The sequence below is a fragment of the Myiozetetes cayanensis genome, unplaced genomic scaffold (genome assembly GCF_022539395.1).
Source record: "Myiozetetes cayanensis isolate MyiCay16 unplaced genomic scaffold, myiCay2020 scf1, whole genome shotgun sequence".
NCBI lineage: Eukaryota > Metazoa > Chordata > Aves > Passeriformes > Tyrannidae > Myiozetetes > Myiozetetes cayanensis.
Window position 1 is genome coordinate 150,136,729 of NW_026086604.1, and position 22,204 is coordinate 150,158,932.

At 51.9% G+C, this 22,204-nt stretch overlaps 2 protein-coding genes across 3 annotated transcripts in view; one reads left to right on the forward strand and one right to left on the reverse strand.

Moving 5' to 3' along the window:
* Positions 1-1,244: 1,244 nt before the first annotated feature.
* LOC126651273 (death domain-containing membrane protein NRADD-like) lies at positions 1,245-4,408 on the forward strand. The gene is made up of 4 exons (XM_050337024.1): positions 1,245-1,398; positions 3,147-3,321; positions 3,408-3,550; positions 4,269-4,408. Exons 1-4 carry the CDS (start codon positions 1,245-1,247, stop codon positions 4,394-4,396), a joined length of 600 nt encoding a protein of 199 aa, XP_050192981.1. The 3' UTR covers positions 4,397-4,408.
* Positions 4,409-7,288: 2,880 nt separating this feature from the next.
* Positions 7,289-22,204, reverse strand: part of SETD2 (SET domain containing 2, histone lysine methyltransferase) — a 50,010-nt gene continuing 35,094 nt past the window's right edge. The window contains exons 14-21 of one of the 2 annotated variants that reach the window (XM_050307859.1): positions 21,562-21,742; positions 18,444-19,110; positions 17,424-17,558; positions 17,151-17,290; positions 16,085-16,196; positions 11,220-11,300; positions 10,818-10,919; positions 7,289-8,070 (exon numbers count right to left, since the gene is read on the reverse strand). In XM_050307859.1, coding sequence (XP_050163816.1) covers positions 7,909-8,070; positions 10,818-10,919; positions 11,220-11,300; positions 16,085-16,196; positions 17,151-17,290; positions 17,424-17,558; positions 18,444-19,110; positions 21,562-21,742 — 1,580 coding nt within the window. In that variant the 3' untranslated portion in view covers positions 7,289-7,908. Of the gene's footprint in view, positions 8,071-10,817; positions 10,920-11,219; positions 11,301-16,084; positions 16,197-17,150; positions 17,291-17,423; positions 17,559-18,443; positions 19,111-21,561; positions 21,743-22,204 lie in introns of those variants that run through there. The other variant, XR_007627877.1, reaches the window with a different exon arrangement.

The following is a 22,204-nucleotide window of genomic DNA, read 5'->3' on the forward strand; positions in this document are numbered from 1 at the left end:
GCGGGAGCGGCTCGGAGCGGCTCGGAGCGGTCCGGCCGGAGCGGGGGGTCCCGGGCAGGGACCGGTGCCGGCGATGCGGCGGCTCCTGGGGCCGCTCCTGCTGCTGCTGCTGCTGAGCCCGGTGCGGGACCGGGACGGGACTGGGACTGGGACGGGACCGGGACCGGGACCGGGACTGGGACCGGGACCGGGACCGGGACTGGAACTGGAACGGGTTGGGCTGGGCCGGGCCGGGCCGGGATGGGCCGGGCCGGGAGGGTGTTCCCGCTGCCCCCGGGCCCCGCCGGCCGCCCCCGGCCCGGGACGCTGCGGGTCATTTGGCTCCCTCGCTTTTGTTGTTTTTTGGGGCTTGGTTCGGTTCACTTTGGGTCAGTTCGGTTCAGTTCCTTCAGTTCCTTTTCTTTCCTTTTATCCCATTTCCCTTCATTTTTATGGTGTTTTTTTTTTTTTTTACTTTCTTTTATTTTATTTTCCTTATACATTTTATTTTTATTTTCCTTTTTCACTTTATTTCATATTATTTTTTATGTTTTTCGGTTTTTGATTTTATTTTTATTTTCATTCTTTAATTTTGATTTCATTTTCCTTCTTTTATTTTATTATTTTGTTATATTTTAGTTAATTCTATTTTCCTTTTTTATTTTGATTTTTAAAATTAATTTTATTTTCCTTTTCTATTTTATTTTAATTTTCCTTTTAAATTTTATTTCATTTTGATTTTTTATCTCATACTATTATACTTTATTTTCCTTTATTTTCTTTTATTTTCCTTTATTTCCTGTTACTTTACTTCCTTTCATTTCATTTCAGATTTTTCCATTATCTCCCTTTATTTCCCTTTATTTCTTTTAACTTCTTTCCCTGTCAGTGTCTTTCTCACACTCATTTTTATTTACTCTTTACTTCCTTTTCTTTTTTCTCTTTTCATTTGATTTTTCACTTTTATTTATTTTCCTTTATTTCTCCTTTGTTTTTATTTATTTTTGTCATTCCTCAATCCCTCCTCCCACTCTTTCTATTTTAACCCTCGAGCACTCCCCATCCCCCTCCCCAATAACCCCCTATCCCAGGCTCTCAAACTCCCCTTTCCATGTTTTAGAGGGGGGGTCACAGTGAGAATTGGGGGGATCCTGGAGCAAATTAAGGGGAAACTGAGGCAGGACCCTCTCTGTGCCCGCAGGTGCCCGGGTGGGGCGGGGGGTGCCCCCCGTGTCCCCCCGGTGTCCCCCAGCCGTGTGACCCTGATGACGCGCACAGTGAGTACCCCAAAAACCTCCCTAAACCCTCCCCCCCCCCGCAAAACTGCTCCTAAAACACCCCCAGAAACCTCTCCCACAGCCCGGAGCCCCGCGGAGGAGGAGCCGGAGGAGCCGTGCCCACCCTGCCCCCCCTGCAGCCGTGAGTGGCACCGGGGACACCCCGGGTGGGGGGTGTGAGGGTGGGAGGGGCAGGAAGGTTTGAGGGGGGCTGGGCAGAGGTTTCCCCTTATCGTGCCTCAGTTTCCCCACGAAGTTCTTCAGTTCCTCCCTATTGTGCCTCAGTTTCCCCCATGTCGTGCCTCAGTTTCCCCGTGTCATTCCTTAATCTCCTCACGTCGTGCCTCACTTTCCCCACATAGCTCTTCAGTTCCCTCACGTCGTGCCTTGGTTTCCCCTTGTCCTGCCTCAATTTCCCCATGTCCTACTTCAGTTTCCTCATGTCATCCCTTAATTTCCTCATGCCTCAGTTCCCCCACATTGTGCCTCAGTTTCTCCACATTATCCTCAATTTCCTTGTGCTGTGCCTCAGTTTCCCCACTTGCGTTTCCATTTCTCCATGTAGTTCCCTAATTTTCTCATGTCCTGCCTCAGTTTCCCCATTTTGTGCCTCAGTTTCCCCATTTTTTACCTCAGTCTCCCCACGCTGTGCTTCCATTTCTCCGTGTAATTCCCAAAGTTTCTCATGTCCTGCCTCAATTTCCCCACGTTCTGCCTCAGTTTCTCCGGGTAGTTCCTTCATTTTGACATGTCGTGCCTCAGATTCTCCACATTGTGCCTCAGTTTTCCCACTTTGTGCCTCAATTTTCCCACTTTGTGCCTCCATTTTCCCAGTTTCCCTTCATTTTCTCCAGTTTCTTCATGTTGTGCCTCAGTTTCCCCTTTTTGTGCCTCAATTTCTCCACGTAATTCCTTCATTTTTTCATGTCCTGCCTCGGTTTCCTCCTGTCATGCCTCACTTTCCCTGTTTCCTGCCTCCATTTCATCTTATTAAGCCTCAGTTTTCCCTTGTTGTGCCTCAGTTTCCCCATCTTACCTTTCAGTTTCTTCTGCTCATTCCTTAATTTCCCCACGTTGTGCCTCAGTTTCCTCGTTTTGTGCCTCAGTTTCCCCATGTAGTCCCTTCATTTCCCCTCTTTCTGCCTCAGTTTCTCCACATTGTGCCTCAGTTTCCCCACAAAGTTCCTTAATTTCCCCAATTTCCTTATTCTGCGCCTCAGTTTCCCCTTTTTGTGCCTGTATTCCCCATTTTCTGCCTCAGTTTCCCTGCACAGTTCAGCAGTTCCTCCTGGAGAACTCCCTCTTGTGCCTCAGTTTCCCCGTGTAATTCCTTAATTTCTTTATCGTGCCTCAGTTTCCCCATTTTGTTCCTCGGTTTCCCCACGTTGTGACCTCCTTTTCCTCAGGTAGTTCCTTCATTTCCTCACGTCGTGTCCCAATTTCCCAATATCGTGCCTCAGTTTCCCCTGTTTTTACCTCATTCCCTCTTTTTGTGCCTCAGTTTCCCCCTTTTTACCCAATTTCCCGCTTTCTGTGCCTCAATTTCCCCTTCTTTTCCCTCATTCCCTTTTTTTCCTGGTTCCCCTTTCTTTACCTCAATCCCCTTCTTGTGCCTCAGTTTCCCTTTTGTGCCTCAGTTTCCCCTTTTTTACCCAATTTCCCCTTTCTGTACCTCAGTTTCCCCTTTTTTTCCCTCATTCCCTTTTTTATGCCTCACTTTCCCTTTTTTTACCTCCTCCCCCCCCTTTTTATGGCCGTTTCCCCACGTGGCTCTGGGGATGATCCCAAGATCAGGTCCCCCCCATTCCCCTCCGGAGGGAAACTGAGGCACGTCCAGATAACTCCCAAACCTCCTTTAACCTTTGGGGTCGCCCCTCCCGGTCCCCACAGACGTGGCCGCTGTGCCGGTTCCCGGGGGGACTCCCTCGGTGTGGGGGACCCCCCGTGTGACCCCCCCGGTGCCGGGGGACCCCCCCGAGCCGCCCCCCGGAGCCTCCATCCCGCTGTACTGTGCCCTCCTGGCCGCCGTCGTCGTGGGGCTCATCGCCTACGTGGCCTTCAAGTGGTGAGTTTTGGGGGTCCCGGGGGGGGAACACGCGGATTTGGGGACCCCCAGTGACCCCTCCCCCGTGTGTCCCCCCCCTTCCCAAGCTGGGACACCTGCAGGAAGAAGCGGCAGCTGGACAAGGCGCGGGACGCGGGCGATGCGGGAATGTCGCCGGATGGGGAGAAGCTCCGGGGGGACAGCGGGGTCTTCCTGGACACCCCCGGCCCGCAGGAGCCCCCCCAGCACGGTGGGAATTTGGGGGGACACGCAGCCCTGGGTGGGGGGCAGGGTTTGGGGGGCACCTGAGAATTTATGGGGGGAGGGACACCTGCAGGTTTGTGGGGACAGCCAGCCCCATGTGGGGTCAGGGGTGATGGCACTGGTTGGGGGCACTCAAGGTTTTGGGGGACACCCAGCCCTGTGGGGGGGGGGCAGGGTTGGGGGGGCACACGGGAATTTGGGGGATGCATCTGCAGGTTTGGGGGGCGATGGTCAGGGAATGTCTGGATTTGGGGGACATCGGGATTTGGGGGTCGGGGTGCTCTGGGGGAGCACACGGAGGTTTGGGGGGACAGCCCAGCCCAGGGAACACCCAGATGGGTCTGGGGGGACAACACGGCCCGGGGAGCACCCACGGGGGTTTTGGGGTGTACCTGTATCCCGGGGAGCACCCACGTGGATTTGGGGGGACACCCGAATCCCAGGGAACACCCAGAGGGGTTCTGGAGCATCCCTACCATGGGATTCACCTGGATGGGGCTGGAGAGCACCCACATGGGATCAGGGAGCACCTGGATGGGGTCAGGGAGACCCCAGAGGGGTCGGGGACCCCCTGAATGGGGCTGGGAAGCCTCCTAATGGGATCGGGGAGCACCTGGATGGGGTCAGGGCCCTCCTATCCGCGTGGATCTCTCTCCCGGCTGCCGTGTGGAATTCCGGGATGCTGACACCCCCCTTTCCCGCAGCCCCCCCCGAGGGTCCCCCCTCGCTCCAGGTGCCCCCTCGGCGGCAGGAGGAGCGGGAGCGGCTGCTGGAGCTGGGCGGCTGCGGGGGCACCGCGGGGACAGCGGGCGATGTCACCTCCGCCGTGTGACACCGCCGGGGCCGCCGCCAGGTGGATTCCGGGGGGGTTCAGGGGTTTTTTTGTACTTTTATAGGGATTCTGGGGGTGGGATGGGGGGCGTTTGGTGGCCTCGGTGTGGGGTGGAAGGGGGGGATGCGGGAATGGGGCTGGTCCTGGGTGGGGGCATTAAATTGTCACTTGGGGGCCACCAGGATTTGTGTCCTCGGGTGTTTGTGTGTCCATGGAAATGCATGTCCTCGGGAAGTGTCCCCTGGGGTGTCCCTGTGTCCACCAGGATGGGTGTCTCCATGTGTCTGTGTGTCCACACAAGCCCGTGTCCCTGGGATGTGTCCCTTCATGTGTCCCAAATGTCCCCAGCTGTCCCTGTGTCTGTAGGATGAGCCCCTTGGGTGTCCCTATGCCACCAGGATTTGTGTCCCTGGGTGTCCCTGGGTGTCCCAGGGCTGTGTCCCCACGTGTCCATGTCCCCCCAGGTTTGTGTCCCCGGGATGGGTGTCCTGGGGTGTCTGGGTGTCCCCAGGATGTGTCCCCTCAGGAGTCCTTCTGTCCCTGGGCTCTGTCCTTGCACACCTCTGTGTCCCCACACACGTCACCGGATTTATCCCCTCAGGCACCATTCCCCCAATATTCCCCATTATTCCCCCAGTATTCCCCATTATTCCCCCAATATTCCCCCAATTAATTTCCCATTAATCCCTGAATGTCCCTGAACAGTTGCTGTTGTTCCCCAAGCTCTGTTATTATTTTCCAAACATCCCCGAGCTGTTTCCTATCATTGCCCAGATCTTTCCTGTTATTCCCCAGCCACTCCAATTGGTTAATATTCCCAATATTCCCCAAATATTTCCTATTATTCCCCTAATCAATTGCCTATTATTCCCCCAATATTCCCTAGATATTTGATGTTATTCCCCCAATACTTGCTATTATTCCCCAGATATTCCCTAAGGCAATTTTCTCTTATTCCCCAAACATTCCCTATTATTCCCCAAATAATCCCCATTAGTCCCCAAATACTTCCTGTTATTCCCTAAACATTCCCCAAATAATCCCCATTATTCTCCCCAGTATTCCCCACTATTGACCCAATTAATTTCCTATTATTCCCTAAATATTCCCTAAATATTTGCTGTTGTTCCCCCAATATTTGCAATTATTTCCCAAACATCCCCAACCTATTTTCCCATTATTGCCCAAACCTTTCCTGTTATTTCTCAACCACTCCCCAAATACTGGTTATTATTCCCCAAGTATTTCCTATTATTGCCCAAATGGCTTGTCTATTCCTTCCCAAATTCTCCTCAAGTATTTCCAGTTATTCCCCTAATTAATTGTCTATTATTCCCTAAAGATTTGCTATTATTTCTATTATTTAAAAATTTGCTATTATTTCCAAGATATTCCCTAAGCTATTTATTATTCCTCAAAAAATCCTCCCAATATTCCCCATTATTCCCCAAATATTCCCCATTATTCCCCAAATATTTCCTATTATTCCCCAAATATTTCCTATTATTCCAATTCATTTGCTATTTTCCCCCAAATATTTGCTGTTATTTCCAAATATTCCCTAAGCTATTTTCCTATTATTGCTCAAATATTTCTTCTTATTCCCTAAACATCCCCCAAATATTCCCCATATCACTTTTCTATTACTTTCCAAATATTTCCTGTTATTCCCTCTATTAATTTGCTATTATTCCCCCAATATTCCTTAAATATTTGGTATTTTCCCCCAACATTTGCTATTATTTCCTAGATATTCCCAAAGCTACTTTCCTATTATTGCCTAAAAATTCCCTATTATTCCCCCAATTAATCTGCTATTATTCTGCTATTTTTCCTTAAACATTTGGAATCATTCCCCAAAATCTGCTATTATTTTCCAAACATTCCCCAAGTTATTTTCTAATTATTGCCCAAATATTTCATATTATTCCCCAAACAACTTGTCTGTTACTTCCCAAATATTATTCCCCCAACCAATTTGCTGTTATTCCCTAAATATTTGGCATTGTTCTCCCAGTATTTACAAAATATCTCCTAAGCTATTTTCCTATTATTCCCGAAATATTTCCTGTTATTTCCCAAACTATTTTGCCATTATTCCCCAAATACCTCCTGTTATTTCCCAAATATTCCCCAAAGACTTATTATTATCCCACAAATATTCCCCAAACACTTCCTATTCTTCCCCAAATATTCCCTATTAATCCTAAATACTCCCTAACCTATTTTCCTATTCTTGTCCTAATATTCCCCAAGTACTTCCTGTCATTCCCAGGCATTCCCCAAATCCTGGCTGTCATTCCCCCCCTCTTCCCTAACCAACTTTGTTATTATTCCCCAAACATTTGCTGCTTTCCCCCTGAATATTCCCTGTTATTCCCCAAACCATTTTTCGCTTCCTCCCCAGTTACTTCCCATTATCCCCCAAATATTTCCCGTTATTCCTCCCTTTATTCCTCCGGTTCTGGAGCTTTTCTTCCCCAGATCCCTGCTGTCATTCCCGAGGTGTCCGTGTGTGCCTGGGCTGTGTGGCCTTGGCTGTCCCCGTGTCCTTCCAGCCACGTGGCCCTGGGATGTCCCCTCAGGTGTCCCAGTGTCCCCAGGACCTGTATCCCGGTCCAGGCATCCCGGGGTGCCCCCATCCATGTCCTTGGGATGTGTCCCCTCAGGTGTCCGTGGGTCCCCCACGTCCCCAGGACATCTCGGGTGTCCCCATATCCCCCCCATCCCCCACGGGCCCAAATCAGGTGGCACCTGTGACAGAAAAGGGCCTTTTTAACCCCAAAATGCTCCTGGGTCACCCCAACCCCCCCCCTTTCCCACTCCCCAAGGATTCCCGGGAATACTGAGGGTCACGGGGGGGAATTCCCTCCCGCCCGTGCCCGGCGTCGACTGGGATTTTTTTGGGGGGGGCTCGTTTTTCTTTGGATTTTTTATTTTTTTCTCTTTTTTTGCCTTTTTGGTTTTTTACAAAAAAAGTTCCGTAAAAATTGGAGAAAGTAAAATGCTCGAAGCAGTAAAATCAATCTTATCCACATGGCCAGAAATCCGCGGTTATTTACAGGGGGGGGAACACAGGGAACCTCGCAGGACCGAGGGGAAAAACAAGGAAAAAAAAAAAAAAAAAAAGGAAATGTGGGAATAACCCCAAAACATTCCTGGCAAAGTGTTCCCCGTGGGAGGGATCGGCAAGTTCGGGGCTAAAAGCGACGGTGGGGGGGCGGGAAGCGAATTGTTATCAATATATTCACATACACGTTAAAATATAATACAGAGCTCGGCAGCGGTGCCGGAAAAGCCCGGCCTGGCTGGGCCTGGCTCGGGAAAACCGGGATCGGCAGGGCCTGGCTCCGGAAAACCGGGATCGGCAAAGCCCGGCCGGGCCGCGGCACCGAGGGTGCTGCTTCTCCTTTAAAAAAAAAAACCTCGTGGTGAAAATAAAACCTCCAGGGTGGGGGTTCCAAACGCCCAATCCCGGGGGGAAGCGGCTGGGGAGGGGGGGATTCCAGGTGCTATTCCAGCTCCGTGTCCTCTTTGGGCTTGTAGAGGATCCCGAATTTCTGCATGTACTTCTTGATGTACTCCTTGGTTTTGTGTTTGACGTTCTCGTTGCACTCCAGGTCCTCGGGGTTCTTGCAGTACTTGAGCTCCTTGTTCATCACCCCGTGGGTCAGCTGGAAATGTGGGAATGTCGGGTCAGGCCTGGAATTCCCACTGAGCCCGGCCTGGCCGTTCCACAGGCTACGGGGCCGTAATTCCCTAAGGAACTCCTGTTACTTCCAACCACTCCCCTCTGTTATTGCCCAAATCCTTCCTGTTATTCCCCAAATAAACATCCCCAAACATCCCCCAAAGAAACATCCCCAAACATTCCCCAAAGAAACATTCCCCAAATATTTCCCATTACTCCCCCAATTAATTTCCTATTTTTCCCCCCACAAATATTTCCTGTTACTTCCAAATATTCCCAAAGCTCTTTTTCTATCAATCATTGCCCAAATATTTTTATTCCCCAAATATTCCCCAAATATTTCCTGTTATTCCCCTAATTAATTGCCTATTATTCCCCCAATATTCCCTAGATATTTGACATTATTCCCCCAATCCATTGTCTATCATTCCCCAAATACTCCCTAAGTTAATTTCCTATTATTCCCTCAAACATTCTCCAAATATTCCCAATATTTCCTACTATTGCCCCAAATAATTTGCTCTTATTTCCCAAATGTTCCCTAAGTCTTTGATATCATTTCCAAAATATTTGCTATTATTTTCCAAATATTCCCCAACCAATTTTGCTGGTTTTCCCCAAATATTTTCTGTTATTTCCCCAAACATTCCCCATATATTCCCCATTATCCCCCCAATTAATTTGCTTTAATTCCCTAAACATTCCCTAAATATTTACTGTTGTTCCTCCAATATTTGCTATTATTTTCCAAACATTCCCCAAGCTATTTTTCCGTTACTGCACAACTATTTCCTATTATTTCTCAACCACTCCCCAAATATTGGTTATTATTCCCCAAATATTTCCTATTATTCCCCAAATCACTTTTCTGTTACTTCCCAAATATTCCTCAAATACTTCCTACTATTCCCTCAATTAATTGTGTATTATTCCCCCAATATTCCCTAAATACCTGATATTATTCCCCCTTTCTATTATTTCCCAGATACTCCCTATTTCCCTACTATTTTCCCAAACATTCCCCATTATTCCCCAAACACTCTCCATTATTCCCCCAATATTCCCCATTATTCCCCCAATTAATTTGCTGTTAATCCCTAAACAGTTGCTGTTGTTCCCCAAGCTCTGTTATGATTTTCCAAACATCCCCAGCTGTTTTCCTATTATTGCCCAAATATGTCCCGTTATCCCAACCACTCCAAGTGGTGATTATTCCCCAAATAGTTCCTATTATTCCCCTAATTGTCTACTATTCCCCCAATACTCCCTAGACATTTGATATTATTCTCCCAATACTTGCAATTATTTCCCAGATATTCCCTAAGTTAATTTTCTATTATTCCCCCAAAAATCCTCCAAACATTCCCTATTATTCCCAAAATATTCCCTATTATTCCCCCAATTAATTTGCTATTTTATTTCCCAAACATCCCCCAGCTGTTTCCTATTATTGCCCAAATATTTCCTGTTATTCCCCAACCACTCCAATTGGTGATTGTTCCCCAAATATTTCCCGTTATTCCCCTAATTAACTGTCTGATATTCCCTAAATATTCCCTAAAGATCTGATATTATTCCCCCAATATTTGTTATTATTTCCCAGATATTCCCTATTTCTTTATTATTCCTCCAAAAATCCTCCCAATATTCCCCTTATTCCTCAAATATTCCCCATTATTCCCACATATTTTCTATTATTCCCCCAATTCGTTATTTTTCAAAAAATATTTGCTGTTATTTCCAAATATTCCCTAAGCTATTTTCCTATTATTGCCAAATATTTCTTATTCCCTAAACATTCCCCAAATATTCCCCATTATTCCCCAGATATTTCCTATTACTGACCAAATTACTTTTCTATTACTTTCCAAATATTTCCTGTTATTCCCTCAATAATTTGCTATACTTGCTATTATTTCCCAGATATTCCTTAAGCTATTTCCCTATTATTCCCCCAACATTGTTCAAATATTCCCCATTATTCCCCAAATATTCCCCAAATATTCCCCCTTATTCCCCAAACAACTTTTCTATTACTTTCCAAACATTCCCCCAATATTTGCCATTATTCTCCCAATAATTTGCTGTTATTCCCCAAATATTCCTTATTATTTCCCATCTATTCCTCAAACCATTTCGCTGTTATTCCTCAAATATTTCCTATTATTCCTGAGCTATTCCCCAAACCATTTTCCTATTGTTTCCCAAATATTTGCTATTTTTCCTAAAATACTTCCTATCATTCCCCAAACTATTTTGATATTTTTCCCCAAATATTCCTCTAATATTTCCTGATGTTCCCCAAGTACTCCCTGTTATTCCCCTCCCCATTGCTCCTTTCCTTCCCTTTTCCTCCAGGTGGATCCAATGGATGGGGTGACACAACCCCCCCTGCACCCTCTGTGTCCCTATATCCCTGTGTCCCTATATCCCTGTGTCCCTATATTCCTGTGTCCCTATATCCCTGTGTCCCCATATCCCTTTATTCCTGTGTCCCCATGTCCCCACATCCCCAGTCCCTGTACTTCCATGTCCCCATATCCCTGTACCCCGTGTCCCAGTGTCCCCATGTCCCCACATCCCATGTCCCTTTACTCCCCATGTCCCTGTGTCCCTGTATCCCCTTTTCCCATGTTCCTGTGACCCTGTACCCGCCCTGTCCCCACATCCACCCCCATTCCCATGTTCCCCCATTCCCATGTCCCCCTGTCCCCCATTCCCGTGTCCCACCTTGCGTGCGAGGTGTTTGAAGTCCTCGGTGGTGGTGATCCTGCCCACCTTGCAGTCGGGTTTGCGATAGGGGTTCAGGCACTGCACGATGAACTGGGACATCTGCGGGCACAGGGTGGGATCAGCTCCCTGCTCCCTCCATCCCAGCCCATCCCAACCCAATCCCACTGCCCTGGGACATCTGTGGACACACAGTGGGATCAGCTCCCTGCTCCCTCCATCCCAGCCCATCCCAACCCAATCCCACTGCCCTGGGACATCTGCGGGCACACGGCAGGATCAGCTCCCCACTCCCTCCATCCCAGCCCATCCCAACCCAATCCCACTGCCCTGGGACATCTGCGGGTACAGGGTGGGATCAGCTCCCCACTCCCCCCATCCCAATGCCCCGGGAGCACCCACCTCCTTCCGGAACACCTCCTTGCTCTTCTTGGCCAGCTCGCTGGACGTGTCGGCTTCCGCTGTCTTGGGCTTCTTGGAAGACTGGGAAAGGGGAATGGAGTGATGGCAGCGCTTCCCAGGCCCTCTTCCCACCTTGGGAACTGCCCATCCCATCCCACAGCCCAGTGGCCAGTGGGCGCTTCCCAGCCTGTTCCCAGTGTGTGCTTCCCACCCCATTCCCAGTGGGTGCTTCCAGCCCGTTCCCAGTGTGTGCTTCCCAGTCCCTTCCCAGTGTGTGCTTCCCAGCCATTCCCAGTGTGTGCTTCCCACCCCGTTCCCAGTGTGTGCTTCCCAGCCCATTCCCAGTGTGTGCTTCCCAACCCATTCCCAGTGCTTCCCAGCCATTCCCAGTGTGTGCTTCCCAGCCATTCCCAGTGTGTGCTTCCAGCCCGTTCCCAGTGTGTGCTTCCCAGTCCCTTCCCAGTGTGTGCTTCCCACCCCGTTCCCAGTGTGTGCTTCCCAGACCATTCCCTGCACACTTCCCAGTCCATTCCCAGTGACTTTCCCAGCCTGATGCAGCTCTCCAGCCCAATCCAGGCACTTCCCAGCCTGGTCCCACTGAGCTTCCCAGCCCAGTGCTGGTCTCTTCCCAGTCTGATCCTGGCAGTCCCAGTGAGCTTCCCAGCCTGATCCCTGAGTGCCCCCCAACTCATTCCCAATATCCTTCCCAGGCCAGGCTCAGCACTCTCCCCAGGCCATTCCCAATATCCTTCCCAGGCCAGGCTCAGCACTCTCCCCAGGCCATTCCCAATATCCTTCCCAGGCCAGGCTCAGCACTCTCCCCAGGCCATTCCCAACCCTTTCCCAGCCCAGTGCCAGCACATTTCCCAGCCTGATCCAGGCACATTTCCCAGCCCATTCCTGGTGAGCTTCCCAGCCCAATCCTGGCAGCTCCACACCCCAAACCAGGCATCTCCCAGCCCACTCCTGATGAGCTCCCCATCCCTATTCCAGCACCCTCCTCACCCCAATCCAGGCACAATTCCCAGTCTGATCCCAGCATGACCCCAGCCCAGTCCCAGCGTTTCCCACCCCTGATCCTGGCACTCCCCAGCTCGGTCCTGACACATTTCCCACCCCAATCCTGGCACAATTCCCAGTCACACTCCTGGGCTGGGAGCACAGCCCTCAGGACCACTCCTTGCTCTTGTTTTCCTCGGAAAAAAACCTGGAAAAAGCACAGGAGCAGGTCCTGGGGGAGCTGGGCTGATCCAGAGTGGGAGCAAGTCCTGCACTGGGGGGGGGTGGTTTCCTTCAGGAATTCCCTGCAAGGGCTGGGACCCTCCACAAGCATTCACAGGGATTATCTCCAGCTACAGCCAGGATAAAGTGGATTTTCTAGGAATTCCTGGCTGCTTCCCTGCGTGCTGATCCCTGATTTACTGTGCTGCCTGTGCTAACAGAGCTCATCCCTGGTGCTCCACACCCACCTCCCACACGAGCCCATCCCAAGCTCTGTGACATCCTCAGAGCCAGGGAAGGGAAAAGCAGCGTCTCTCCACCAGCACCATTTCCTGGGAGAGCTTTGGGAACTGCAGGTCACCACAACTGGGATTTTAAGGATGGGAGCAAAAGGACTTGGGAAGCCAGGGGAGGTTTCCCTTCTCCCTCTGCTCTTTGATGATGTTCTGGCAGTTGTTTTAATTAAAAAAATCCCGATTATTTTAGAAGTATTTAACACTGAAAAAAGCAGGAGCCATCCCATTCCTTTCAATCCCTAAAAACGTGCCTGGCTGGAGGGAGGAGCTGCAAAATCCCGGGAGCAGAGGGACGTGGGATGTAAATCAACCTTTCCGGGGCCGTTTTATGGCCGAGGGACATCAAAGCTCTGCAGTCCCTGCCCGGGGCTCCGCTGCCACTTCAAAGGGCCGGGAATGGGGAGCAGATGGATCCCGGATGGATCCCGGAGCGGCTCCGGCACGGCGGCGGCACCAAACCCTGCAACGCTCCATCGACAAACCCTTCTCCACCCCCACATCCCTCTCCATCACCAGCACCTCCTTCATCCCCAAATCCTTCTCCATCAAACTCTTCTCCACCCCCAAATCCTCCTCCATTAAACCTTTCTCCATCACCAATCCCTTCTCCACCTTCAAATCCTCCTCAACTCCAAATCCTTCTCCATCATCACAACCTTCTCCACCATCAAATCCCTCTCTCCCATCAACTGTTCACCACCAGGTCCTTCTCCATCACCAGTCCCTTCTCCACCAAACCTTTCTCCCCCAACAAACTCTTCTCCACCCCCAAATCCTTTTCCATCCTCAAACCCCTCTCCATTAAACCCTTCCATCCCCAAACCCTTTTTTCCACCCCCAAATCCTTCTCCATGACCAAACCCTTCTCCATCCCCAATCCCTTCTCCATTAAACCCTTCTCCATCACCAGAACCTTCATCCCCAAACCCTTCACCACCCCCTTCTCCAGCTTCAAATCCTTCCCCATCCCCAAGTTCTTTTCCATCCCCAAATCCTTCTCCATCCCGTTCTCCATCCCCAAACCTTTCTCCAGCCCCAAATCCTTCTCCTCCCCCAAAACCTTCTCCACTCTCTAAACCTTTCTGCACCTTCTCCATGTGGGATGAGGGGAAAAATCTGTGCCAAAATCTGCAGGGAAAGATGAGGAGGAGAAACAGAAACTCCCTTTCCAAGCTCCTCCTCATGCAAAGGCACCAATTTTTCCTTAGGGAATTTCTCCTAATTTTAGGCCGAAATTCACCTTTACTTTAATAATAAAACCTTCTTAACAAGGGCTTTCTCTGCTGCCCTTCCAAAGTATTCCCATAATCCAAAGCTGTGCTGCCCAATAGGAAAACTAACACATCCAAAATGTGGTGTCCTGATTCATCAGCCTCTGGAGGAGACAGGGATAGAAAAGCCACAAAGATGCTCTTGGGGGAAAACCAGGAATGGGATCAAGAAGCCAAATACGTGGGGAATTCTGGAGGAGCCCGACTGGGATTGTCTCTTCCAGCAACCGGGATCTGCTCCACTGACACCGACCTTTCCATGGAGAACCAACCAGCAGGGACGCAAACACATCCTGCCACACATCCAGGCCAAAAGGATGGAAAACCTCTGGATCCAGCCTGGTGTCAGTGCCAGCATTTCCCAGCACTCCACCGGGCTGCTCCCTCACAAACCCCCTTTTCCAAGGGGAAAAACGGGATTTAAGATGTGCTTTCAAGGGAAATGGTGCTGGGGGCTTCCCACACCTCTTGTGCCTTTCCATCAAAACCATCCCCCACGGAAAGGGAACCCCAGGAATAGCAGCAGCAGCTGTTGGCTGGAGCCACGATGCCGGTGGGTTTAATCCCTCTTGGAAAAGGTGTGGGGTGGGGAGGAGGGCAAAAAAATCCAAGGAATGTGGTGGGAGGCGGGAGCTATGACCATGGGAATTCAATGTCAGGAAAAACCCGACCTTCTGGCTCTCCTGGCCCAGAAGAAAAAGGATTTAAAGCTCTGGAAGGAGTAGGAATCACCTCACCAGGAGGTCACCTTTAGGAAGGAGGGATTGATGGATTTAGGGAATTCCCGCACCTAAAAATTGGGATTTTGGGGCTTGAGTGAGCAGCAAAACCTGGAAGGAGCAGCCAAGTCATGTCTATCCCAAAGTGAAGCCCTTGGATCATCACCCCAGTCCTCAGCTCCTTTTTACCCCAATTTACAGACAAAAGCCACCATTTATGGGATCAAAGCCATATTTATGGAAGCACCTTTCCTCGCTCACAGGGAGCCCCAAGACCCTCAAAATTCCCTATGGAAATGACTGCCAGGCTGGAAAGCAGCAGCACAGCTCTATTTCCTTGCTCAGAAGATCCCAACCTTCTCCTCAGCACCTTGTTCTCACCACAGGGATGTTCCCAAATATCCCCAGGCTGCTCCACACCACTCAGCTCCAGCTCATCCCTCCGCAGGGATGTGTTTTCCAGCTATTCCAGCTTGACAAAACCTCACCCAAAGCCTAAAATTAACGTTTCCTTGAGAAATCCCAGTATCCTTCTACAACATTTGCAATCCCAAGAAACAAAAGATCCCAGACCCGCAGGGAATGGCACAGGGTACGATGTGTGACACTGATCCAGGGATAAAAACCCTTGGAAAGGCTCTTCTGGAAACAACAACCCCTTGGCTGAGCAGCAAATTCCAGGTCTGGGCTCATTTGCTAATTAACTGTTTTACAGGGAGACAAATATTTGCCAGTAATTTCCTTGGAGTGAACTCGCCAGGAAGCACTCGGAGGCATTCCGGGAATGGGATTAACCCTTGGCATCCTGGCAGCACATGGAAAGGCAACCAGAGGCCAGTGGGATGTTCCTGGCTGTGCCAGGATGGACAGCACCTCCAGGAAAATCCCTCCCAGCTGTGGGAGCACCGGAGCAGCGAGAGAATTATTCCTTTCTTTCCATAGATCTCTGCTTTTTAGGGAATCAGGTATCAAAAAGGCTTCTAAGCTACACCCTTAGTTTTTCCTCTTTCAGTGTTATTCTCTCTCATTCCCCTTTTTTGGGGGATGGGGTCAGCTCCCCACAGGGCTGGAAACCAGGGAAGAACATCCCACAGGGTTGGAATCCAGGGAAGAACATCCCACAGGGTTGGAATCCAGGGAAGAACATCCCACAGGGCTGGAATCCAGGGAAGAACATCCCCCAGGGTTGGAATCCAGGGAAGAACATCCCACAGGGAATTCTGGTGCCCACCAGGAGAGCCGAGCACTGAGAGCAGAGCCACTATGAGAGATCTGAGGTCACTCCTGTCCCTGTCACCCCCCAAATCCCCATGGACCCCCCACCCTGTGGTCCATCCCCAGGGAAGTGTCTCCCTCACCTTCATGGGGTTCTCGTCGTACGTGGGGGTCCCGAGGTCCATCTCGGCCTCGTGCTCCAGGCTGGCGTCGTCCCCGGGGCTGTCCCACGTCGGGGGATCCCACTGGGTTTGTCTGGAGGAAGGAGGACACACAGAGACCGCTGTCACCCCCCTGAAGTACCTGGGACCTGCTCCTCGATTGTCCCACCGAGTGGGACACCTGGACCCCACCCCCGTGGGAGATCTCAGCCTCGCCTCGCTCTTCACGAGGAGTTTGAAGGTTTCCAAGTTGGAGAAGGTTAAAACCCAGCAGGAAGAACTTAAACAAGGGAATTTGCACCGTTTCCTATCGCTGGTGACACTGTGGGATCAAGGGATGTTCATCACCAGGATGCAATTCCCGGCACGGAAAGGTGGGAACACCCTGGGGAAGGTACGGCCACGGGAGCAGCAAAGCTCCACTGGGTCTCCTCATCTCATCCCAAGACTTCCAAGCCATGGACAAATCACTAATTCCTGCTGGAGTGTTTGTTACTGTGGGTGTTTGAAGGCCTCCCGCTCTGCTGGTGGTGTGTCAGAGATCCAGAGGGGAGTTGGAAAAGGATTCACGGATGCAGAGGAATGTGTGGCAACAAGAACCAGCATCAGAACACTCCAGACATGGAAGAAAATATTCCAGCTTATCCCTCTAGTGAGGTGGGTCTCCACACACACCTCCAATGGAGCTGGGAATCTAAAAAATCCTTTTAAAAAGATAAAATTCCTTATAATTTTAGATAAGTTCAGAGGGATTGATCCAAAGACTTGGTAACTTCCAAAATGAATACCAAAGGTGTGGGGAAAACATTGGGAAAGTTGTATTTCCTGCTCCAGAGGTGGGGGTTGGGGTTTTCTCCCAAAAAACAAGCGACAGGACAAGAGAGAACGGTCTCAAGTCGTGCCAGGGGTGGTTTAGATTGGACATGGGGAAAAACTCCTGGTGGACGGGGTTGTCCCAGGGCAGTGGTGGCCTCCCCATCCCGGGAGGGATTTAAAATCCCTGCAGATGTGGAATGTGGGGACGGGGGTCAGGGATCCCCACACTCACCTGGTCACCACGTGGTAGTAGTAGATCTTCCCCTCGGGATCTCGGGCCGTTTTCCAGTTGGGAGGGAGGACGATGGTCTTGGGCTTGGGAGGGGAAGGTGGAGGCAGGTCCAGGAGGTTGTTGGTCACCACGAGCTCCGGCTGCAAACAGGAGCAGGACAGAAGGGGGGAGGAGAAGGATGTGAGGGGTCATGAGAGAGGTCAGAGGGGTCCTGACAGCTCTGTATCCCACGGGAGAACAGCTCTTTGTCCCCTGGGAATCGCCAGTGCTCACCTGCTGGATGGGCTGGGGCTGCCCGGCCGCCACGATGGTGGTCACGGCCGTGGGGGGCTGGACAATGACTCCCTGGGGATGGGCTGTGTAGATCTGCTGGCCCTGGATGTACTGCAGACCCGGCTGGGCATAACTCTGCAATGGAGCACAGGCAACCATCAGCTGGCTCTCCCAAAAAAACCCTTCACTGGATGACACAGAGCAGCTCCACCGTCCCAGGCTGCTCCAACCTGGCCTTGGACACTTCCAGGGATGGGGCAGCCACAGCTCCTCTGGGAAATCCAGCCCCTGTCCATCCTCACAGCCAAGAATTCCTTCCCAGTATTATCCTTATAATTTTGTTTGCTTTAAGCTGGTTGCTACAGACCTGCTTCCAAAAGCCAGTGGAAGCTGCGTTCACACCTCCACCTTTTCCTGCTTTACTCAGTGGCAGTGGAAGCTCTTCCCAAAAATAAGCCCTTCAACAGCCAAAAAACCAATATCACTTTTATAAACAGGTTATAAAATATAAAATAGAGGTTATAAAATATAAAATAGAGGGTATAAAATATTTCTGGAAGCTGCAAATTCCTGCTTGGCCCCAACAACTATGGGATCATCATCGCTGAAGGTGTCCAATATCCCCTGGAGATGTTCAATATCCCCCATCCTGTAGGTATCCAATGTTCCCCATCCCTGGATGTGTCCAGTATTCCCCATCCCTGGATTTGTCCAGTATTCCCCATCCCTGGAAGTGTCCAAGGTCAGGCTGGACAGGGTTCTCTCCTGGAGCATCCTGGGACAGTGAGAGGTGTCCCTGCCCACTGCAGGGGGTGGGGCTGAATGATCCTTAAGGTCCTTCCAACCCAAACCATTCCATGATTCCACGATTCCATAATTTACAGCGTTTGTAGACAGAAAATACACCCAAAAGGTGCTTTTCTCCTACTTTTTAGTGGGAAGCTCCTGGAGCAGAGCCGAGTGGACGCTGCACCATTAGGGGAAGTTGTGAAGAGCGAGTTAACCCCGCAGGGAGCTCACCTGGACGATGGGCGGGGTGGTCTGCGAGTAGGGCGAGGTGACGCCGTAGACGGTCTGGCAGGCCTGGCCCTGGTAGTAGATGGCGGGCTGGGACTGGGCGGGCGAGTAGGGCTGCTGCACGGCCACCGCCTGCTGGCCCGAGTCCCACACGCCGTAGCCCTGGCCCTGCACCGCGGCCCCCGGCGCCGGCACGGGCAGCACGGCCACGCCGGGCTCCTGGTGCACCACGGCGTCGGCCGGCGCCACGTACTGCGGCGGGGGCACCTCCACCGCGCCGCCCACGTGCTGCACCACCGGCACCGCCTGCGCCGCGCCCAGCGCCGGCTCCGCCAGCGCCTGCGAGGGCTCGTAGCCCGCCGGGGAGCACAGCGAGTCCAGCGACGGCGTGGGCAGCAGCACCTTGCCCGCGTTGGGGTTGCTGGGGTCCACGTAGGCCTGCATGGGGTAGCCGGGCGGGTACCCCAGGAAGCTGTGGTGGGGGGTCCCGTAGCCCATGGAGTCGTAGGGCAGCGGGGACGCCATTCCCAGGTTTTGGAGCTGCTGCTGCTGTTTCTGGGCCTCCCTCTGGGCCACCTCCTGCTCGAAGAGCTTCCGGCGCTCCTCCGTGGAGAGCTTGTTGCGGTCCTTGGGCCGCACCTTCTTCTTGGAAGACGCTGGTGTGTCGTACCTGGGAGAGGAGGGAGAGGGAAAGGGCTTGGGGGACCTCGGGAAGCTGCAGGTCCGAGGTTCCAGCAGAAGAAGGACCAGGAAAAACCACCAGGAAAACCTGGAACGCCCAACAGCAGCAGCAGCAATTCCTAAAAACGCTCCTTTTTTTCCCAGCTGTTTGACCAACTGTGGGAACTCAGGAGGAACACCCACCGGTCCTGCCCATCCACAGGGAATGAGCCAGGGCCCAGGATGAGTGATCCCAATGGATTGAGCAACTGCAGTCTGTGCTGCTGGGGAGGTGAAGATGCCGCAGGAATTGTCTGGAGGAGCTGCTGGGCAGCACTGGGATACCTGGAGAGGGAGGGAACACCTCCAAAGCCACCAGAGCCCAAGGAAAGGGCAGAATCAGGAGACCCTCAGGCGCTTTTTCCCAAAGCAGGGCCAACAAGGAGCTTGGAAGAGGCTCCCAGACAGAAGGAGCAGCTCAAACCATCAGGCATCTCCACTCCCAAATTCCAGCATTGGGGCAGCATCCCATCTTTCCTACCTCAGGAACCCCCACTTTCCAGGGCCTAAAGGGGCTCCAGGAGAGCTGGAGAGGGACTCTGGACAAGGGATGGAGGGACAGGACAAGGGGGAATGGGTTCCCAGTGCCAGAGGGCAGGGATAGATGGGATATCAGGAAGGAATTCTTCCCACCTGGCAGCTGCAGACAGGACAAAGAACAAGGGAATCACAAGCAGCACGTTCCTGTTTGGAGTTCTGCTCATTCCCAGACCACTTCAGCCTCAATAATTAACAGTGTGGATGGATTTTTTTAATTCTTTCAGAGTTTTCATCCCAATAAACGGAGCAGCTGCAGGGGTTTTTCCAAGGAATTAAAGAAGGGGGGGGGGTGGAAAGCAGAAGGACTTTGATCAAAGCTCAGCCAAGGAAAGTTTCAGATCAAAGGTGGCGATTCTGAGAGTGAGGCAAAACAGGGATTACAGGGAAGAACACTCTGCAGCCTTCACATGACGGATCCTCCAAAGCATCTGGGATATTCTCCACATACCCTGTGATCCATTTCCATATCAAAAGCACATTGCTACCAACAGATCCACTTAAGCTGTTTCCTGGCACTCCCAGGATCCGCTAATCTGAACCTCATTGATGGGAAGGGTTTGATTTCCATAATTAAAGTCTTTCCTGGCCCCGCCTGGAATGTTTAGAGGAGGAGCAGCCGAGGGGAAAAGCGAGGGTCTCATGTTCCTCTCCCCCTCTATTTTGTTATTTTGCCTCATTAAATCCTCAGGATAACGAAGTCAGAGTGGGGAGAACGTTCCCAGAGAAGGATGTTGGTCCTTCACTGCTCATGGACACACACAGGGAAGAGCCAGAACAGGCCACTCCTCCCCCCCAAAAAACCCCCTTTTTTGTTCTGTTAAAACCAAAAAAAAATCCACTATTTATTTACTTCCCAGTGTGCTGCCACCCTTCCAATGCCTCATTCCAGGGGGATAGATTTCCCTCTGTTTTCTGTCCAGATGTTTCCAACTCTCCCAGCACAGCTCCACGTGAGGGAAGTTCCCTGGTCTGGCTGACTCGGCACCGATTGTTCCCTAATTACTGAGTCCCTATTTAACAGGGACAGCAGAAAACTGAACTTCTGTGAAGGAAATTCCATGGGACTTTTCCTGCCTGGAAGATGATCTCAAGTCTCTCTGAACTGCAAGACATGGAATGTTTTCCTTCTCTTAATCACGAGTCTCCTCCTCAGCCATGGAGTGGTGCCACCATTCCCAAGGGAAGGCAGGAGACACAGCACCAGCCTGGTGGGATCACACCTGCCTGGACTGCTGTCCTTACAGGAACATTTGGGGAATAATCCCTGGGTCAAGGAAGTTTTAGAATTCCTGCCTGGCCTGGGCTTTGCTCCCTCCTGTACAGGCAGGGTTTGTTCCAAGCTCAGGGTACTGGGAAGAGGAGGAGGAGGAGAAGGGAATGGGCTTCAAGGAGCTCAGAAGACCTCTTAGCATTGGGAGGGCTACACCCTGGAATTCCTGGATTCCCCATCCCTGCAAAGGTTCACAGCCAGGTTGGACAGGGTTTGGAGCAACCTGGGCTAGTGGAAGGTGTCCCTGCCCATGGCAGGGGGTGGCACTGGGAGATCCATGAGATCCCTTCCAACCCAAACCATGCCACGATCCCTCATTTCCGTGCAAGAGCTGGCACAGCTTCCCTGGTCACCCACCCCTCATTCCCAAAACATGCCAGAAGATGAAGGTGCAGGTTATCCCAGAGGGAAAGGCCAGCCAACCCCCAGGAGCCCCCCAGCTGCAGGCAGGGGATGAACCACACCACTCACACGGGATTCCTCCGGGAGGACATTCCCTTCCCCGGCCCCGGGTGATTTCCACCATCCCCAGGCCCATTTTTCCAGGAGATCTGACCCAGGAACAGGACAGACCCCTGGCAGCCACCTCACCTGTCCTCCGGCCTCTTGGTGCCGCGCTCGTAGGCGGAGGGCGGGGGGGACAGGGAGTCCCTGCGCCTCTTCCTCTCCTTGCTCTGGCTCTGCCGCTCGGGGTCGCGCTCCCGGCTCAGCCCCGCGCTCTTCGGGGTCGGGGTCTGGTCCCGCAGCCCGGCCGGGTCCCTCCCACGGTCACCTGCGGGGAACAACGCGGAGGAACAGGGAGGTTCGGTCACTCAGAGCGTCACCAGCTCCCCTCTCCGCGGGAAGCGGCCTCAGGGTGTGCCAGGTTGGATACTGGGGGAAATTCCCTGGTGGAAAGGGCTGTCCAGCCATGGCACGGGCTGCAGTCCCCACCCCCGGCGGGATTTAGAAGCCCTGTGGATGTGGCACTCGGGGACGTGGTTTGGGGTGGCCTTGGCAGCGCTGGGGGATGGTTGGATCTGATGGTCTTGGAAGGCTCTTCCAACCCCAGTGATTCCATGATTGTCCCACACCACCCTCAGGGCTCCATCCCCCACCACCCCCTGCTCCAATGATCCCTCCTGTTCCCAAGGAGCAGGAATGCCGAGCTCTGAGGGCAGGACATCTCCTGGCATCCCAGCCTGGCAAACTGGAGCAGTTTGAGGGGAGCAGAGCGATGATGGCAGAAGGGGGG

What these genes read in the sequence shown, in the direction of transcription:
- LOC126651273 (XM_050337024.1), top strand. Translation starts at nt 1,245, where the DNA reads ATGACGCGCACAGTGAGTACCCCAAAAACCTCCCTAAACCCTCCCCCC. An exon ending in GCCTACGTGGCCTTCAAGTG is followed by an intron (nt 3,322 to 3,407) that starts GTGAGTTTTGGG and finishes CCCCTTCCCAAG; the next exon opens with CTGGGACACCTGCAGGAAGA. An exon ending in GCAGGAGCCCCCCCAGCACG is followed by an intron (nt 3,551 to 4,268) that starts GTGGGAATTTGG and finishes CCTTTCCCGCAG; the next exon opens with CCCCCCCCGAGGGTCCCCCC.